This window comes from Fulmarus glacialis, unplaced genomic scaffold (assembly GCF_000690835.1).
Source record: "Fulmarus glacialis isolate BGI_N327 unplaced genomic scaffold, ASM69083v1 scaffold3706, whole genome shotgun sequence".
Lineage (NCBI taxonomy): Eukaryota > Metazoa > Chordata > Aves > Procellariiformes > Procellariidae > Fulmarus > Fulmarus glacialis.
In genome coordinates, this window is record NW_009217388.1 from 212,590 (window position 1) to 216,819 (window position 4,230).

Here is a 4,230-nt window from a genome sequence, read left to right on the forward strand (position 1 = left end):
TCTTGCTATGCAGCTGCAGCCTTTATATTCTGCTACAGTGCAGAATTATGCATGAACCAGCAGAAGGAGCTCCAAGTCTGGTCATCGGTGTATAGCTGCTTTCTTACGCCTTGGAAAGGCAGCGCAGCAGCTGTGTCTAAAAATCATTACCTATCTATCGATTCTTTCCCTTTGCGCTTTGAATTCTGTTCGCCAAGCAGCCCAAAATTGCATTGGAAAAGAGCTTTGCTTATTTCTTTCTGTTGAATTGCAGTGGAGTTATGGCTTTGCATATAAAAAAATCCCTCAAGAGACAATTTTGCACAACAGCCCCGAGTTCTGATGAGGGAGCAAACCACTTCAGAGCAGAATAGAAAAATACCAGCCTGTCATACTTTTTCCTAGAATTGCTCTTTCTCAGGATTTGAAGATGTGCAGATTAGGTGAATCTCCCTCCTTCCCCCCCCAATTCCTGTGTTCCACCTTGTCAAGAACGTGGGTATGTCCAAAACAACAAAAAAAAAAGCCATTCTTGGGGTACCTCAAGCTATTGCAAAGGGCTGTATCACAGTTTCACAAGAAAATGTATTCTTATGGAATTATCAGCCAGAGCACAAATGTTTTTATTTGCATGCCCACAAACACACGGTAATTATGCATGCCATTGAGATCCGCAGTCTTGATCATTCAGGCCATGGAGGCCATTTGATAAATATGATAAATATGCAAACCTTTGGCTGCTTATTCAGGTAGAACCAGCCAGGATCTTTTGCCATTCATCCAGATGCCATAACCTAGATCCTCGAGCAGGGCCCACAAACAACTTTGATAATATGGGTCTGAGCTGCTTTACTGAAGGAAGTAGCAGTGTGTGCATGGGTATGTTTCAAGCAAGGATAGACGTTTTTCGGGAGTTTGGACCAAAAAGGCTATTTTGGGAAAGAACTGAATGGGGTTTGCTAGTGATCTGGCCAGGGGAGTCTGCCTTTTTCTCTTTTGGAGAAGACAGACTATGGATTACATTCCTTGCAGTGTAACTCCATCAATGTCAGTGGACGTTAGCCAGACTGTCCTTTCTCTACTTCTTCAGCCTCCCAAGCGCATAATGTTTTGCTGATCCAGGAGATTTCTTAGCATTTCTGTATCATGATTAAAATACATTAGTTCACCCTCCACTAATTGGTTTAGAGACAATGAAGAGCCCAGCCCAGCTCAGTGTGGCAGACCGGATGCATCATAAGGCTGACTGCAGCTCTGCAGCCACAGGATGCAAAAGACATTGGGCCATGTCATTAAAGCAATGGGGTTTTAAGGTCTTCCAAAGCTAGAAACAATTGCTGTATGTCCCTTAGTAGTAGCTTTAGATTCACAGCTCTTTTGTGTTGTGAGTTAGTAATATTGGTGCCACAAGGACTATTTGCCTTTGAAGTAATTCCTGGTCCCTTGGGTCAGTCAAAGATCCAAACCACTTACCAGACAGCAGAAGATGTATTTCCCAACTATAGACATGTAAAGGATCCTAACCTTCCCACAGATCCTAGAATTCCTCACCAGCCTCTGCTGGGAAAAGTGGCCAAGGCACTAAAGGCTGGTGGCTTCCAGGAGAATCCACTCTTGTGTGGGTTCAGGGCTAGAGTTTGCCCTCCAGAGCAGACTCTGCAGTTGCCTTCCAGCAAGGCAACTCGGAGCAGGACAGAGGTAGAAGAAGGGATGGAAGAGGTAGGGCAGAGATGAGCTCAAGCCCATGTTCTACCCTTATGGGACGTCATTGGCTTAAGTCACATAGTGTGGTAAATTCCAATTGATGGGTGGGGCCATCCTTGCCAACAAGATGGAACAGAAGTTGTCTCAGGTATCTTAGAACTGACCCTGTCCAGGTTTGACCCAGGACAGCGAGGGCTTTGGGGCTGCACTCTGCTCTGCAGGCTTTCTGGGGGAGAGAGGAGCTTGGGAAAGACAGGGTAGAAAACTTGTTGATGAATAACTCGATTCTAGCATGCAGATACAAACGCAGAACATGTCCAGGTTGTTCTTTTCAAATAAGTTTGAAATATTAACTGTGATGAATTTGTTAAAGGTTAATAAGTATGAATCATGGAGCAGTTTTTGTCCACCGTAAGGAAAGATCTTGGTTACTCCCTACAGTGGACAGAGAGCTGCATGATTTGATGGTATTTGCTGTAAAGAAGGAGAAGTCAGTCAGACATAGTCAAGATGATACCTCCGTTTGGTCTGAACCTTTTGAGGATTTTAACAACCCTTGACTGGTAAATTCTATAGCAAGGAGAAGCAAATTAATTCTCTTTCCTGAAGCCATACTAAAGCATTAGCTTTGTATCTCAAAGAGGTCCTGAATTATAATCTGGCAACGTATAAAAGTTGTCTGATGAGCTCCATGAGTGCACTTTGTGAGGCTTTTTCCTTTGTCTGTAAGTACCCGACTGTGTGCAGCCTTCCTGTGCCTGGGCTGGCCGGTGCTGGTCCCGCAAAGCATGTGTTTGTGTGTGGGTAGGAACCGCTAACTGAATGCAAAGAGTCGCATTTCTTTTACACACGTTGCTGTGGTACCTGGGTGCTAATCACCGTATTTTGCCTTCTCTAGCACCTTCCCAGCCGAGGATCTCAAAGTGTTTTACAAACTTTTATTAATTTAGCTTCACAACCCTCGTGTGAGGTAGGTGGGTGATGCCATCCCGCTTTCCAGATGAGGACACTGATCTACTTGGGTAGAGTCGCCTCGCTCCTGCGGTTAAAACCAGGGGAGGCAATGGCCTCGAGATGGCCCTTGCGAAGCCTGCCACCCGTCATGCGGCCGGGGCTGCCCTCCCCGCAGAAGGAAGAGCAGTTCTGCGTGCAGCAGAGGGGATCCAGAGATGGCCAGAGCTTACAGCAACCTGCTTCAGAGCCCTGCTCCTCTCTCCTTCCTGCTCTTCTCTGGAGTTGTGGTTTCCAGCTGATCACGCTACCCTGAGGCTGAAGGAGGGATTATCCCTCATCAGTGGTGTTGCGGGGAAGGAAATACAGAAGTAGCTAGATTGCTGTTCCCTGTAGTCTACACTTTGGTGGTGACCTGCCTCCCTTCTGTTCCACTTCCATTCACCCAGAGCCGCCCCTGCTACACCATCCTTTACAAGAGGTTGCGTAGGTCCCAGCTTGCTGAAGCTCCCCCTTTCCATGGGAAAGCTGTAAGGGCAGCATCCCCTCACCCCGTTCCTGCACAGGAGCTGACTCACGTATGTGGGAATTATGCATCTAGAACCTGAAAGTGTAGTCTTGCCAGTCCATCCATTGCTACCAGTTTGGATTGAGCAGAATCAGCCTTTTCTGTGTTGCGTGCAGCCGGTTTTGGCTGAAACCAGACTGGTAAATTTAAAACGAACCCTATGGAAAAGTCCTACAAACTTTCCTGGAGAAAATAATGAGTTGCCCTTTGTATAGGCAGAATAGCGATGAAGCGGCACGGGCCCCTGCAGCGTAGCGCTTCCTCCAAAGCAGCTCTGCTCCCTTCTGGCGCAGGGACCGGTGCCGAGTGGTCCTTGGGGTCGTGCTGCTCGGGGCTGGTCACCGGGGCACGTTGGGGCAAAACCGCTTTCCAAGCGTAGCTGGGCGGGAGGGTGAAAACGAGCTTGGAAACAGCAAGTGTTAAATCTGCGAGAGGGTTGAATGATGCGGTTGTCTGCCTTCGTCTGACCAGATTGATACTGCGATTGATACACAGCCTGGCCGTGTTTGTGCCTCGTTAGGTCACACAGGACTTTTCCATGAGGGCAGGCAAAACTCTGCCAATGCAAAAGTAATGGATCTCTTCCAAATCTTCAACTCGTGGTCTAGTGTAGGTGGCCTCTGAGCTGAGAGTTCAGGCAGCTGCTGTGTTCCTCCGTAGATTTGCAGTCTCTAGCACATCTCCCTGTTGTTTGGGACCCTGGTTATTAAGCGATAAGAAGCGATAGCATGACGAAGAAAGACTATTGACCCAATTGCACTTTGACTGATCTGTTTCTTTTTCCCCCCAATCATCGATGCAGGTGTGAGCTACTCCAAGTCGGTTCCTCCAGCCTACCCACCACCCCAGGATCCATTAAATCAGGGACAATACATGGTGACAGATGGCATATCCCAGTCCCAGGTCTTCGAGTTCACCGAACCCAGACGCAGCCAGGCACCATTCTGGCAAAACTTCAGCAGGTTAACACCATTCAAAAAATAATACCTAGAGAGATGGAGAATTTTAACTTAAAAGAACTAAAATTT

General features: G+C 47.3%; 1 protein-coding gene across 1 annotated transcript in view; it reads left to right on the plus strand.

The window, feature by feature from the left end:
- ARHGEF9 (Cdc42 guanine nucleotide exchange factor (GEF) 9) overlaps positions 1–4,230 on the plus strand; it is a 65,547-nt gene extending 61,317 nt beyond the window's left edge. Inside the window, exon 9 of the mRNA XM_009579642.1 lies at positions 4,005–4,230. Coding sequence (XP_009577937.1) covers positions 4,005–4,186 — 182 coding nt within the window. The 3' untranslated portion in view covers positions 4,187–4,230. The remainder of the gene's footprint in view (positions 1–4,004) is intronic.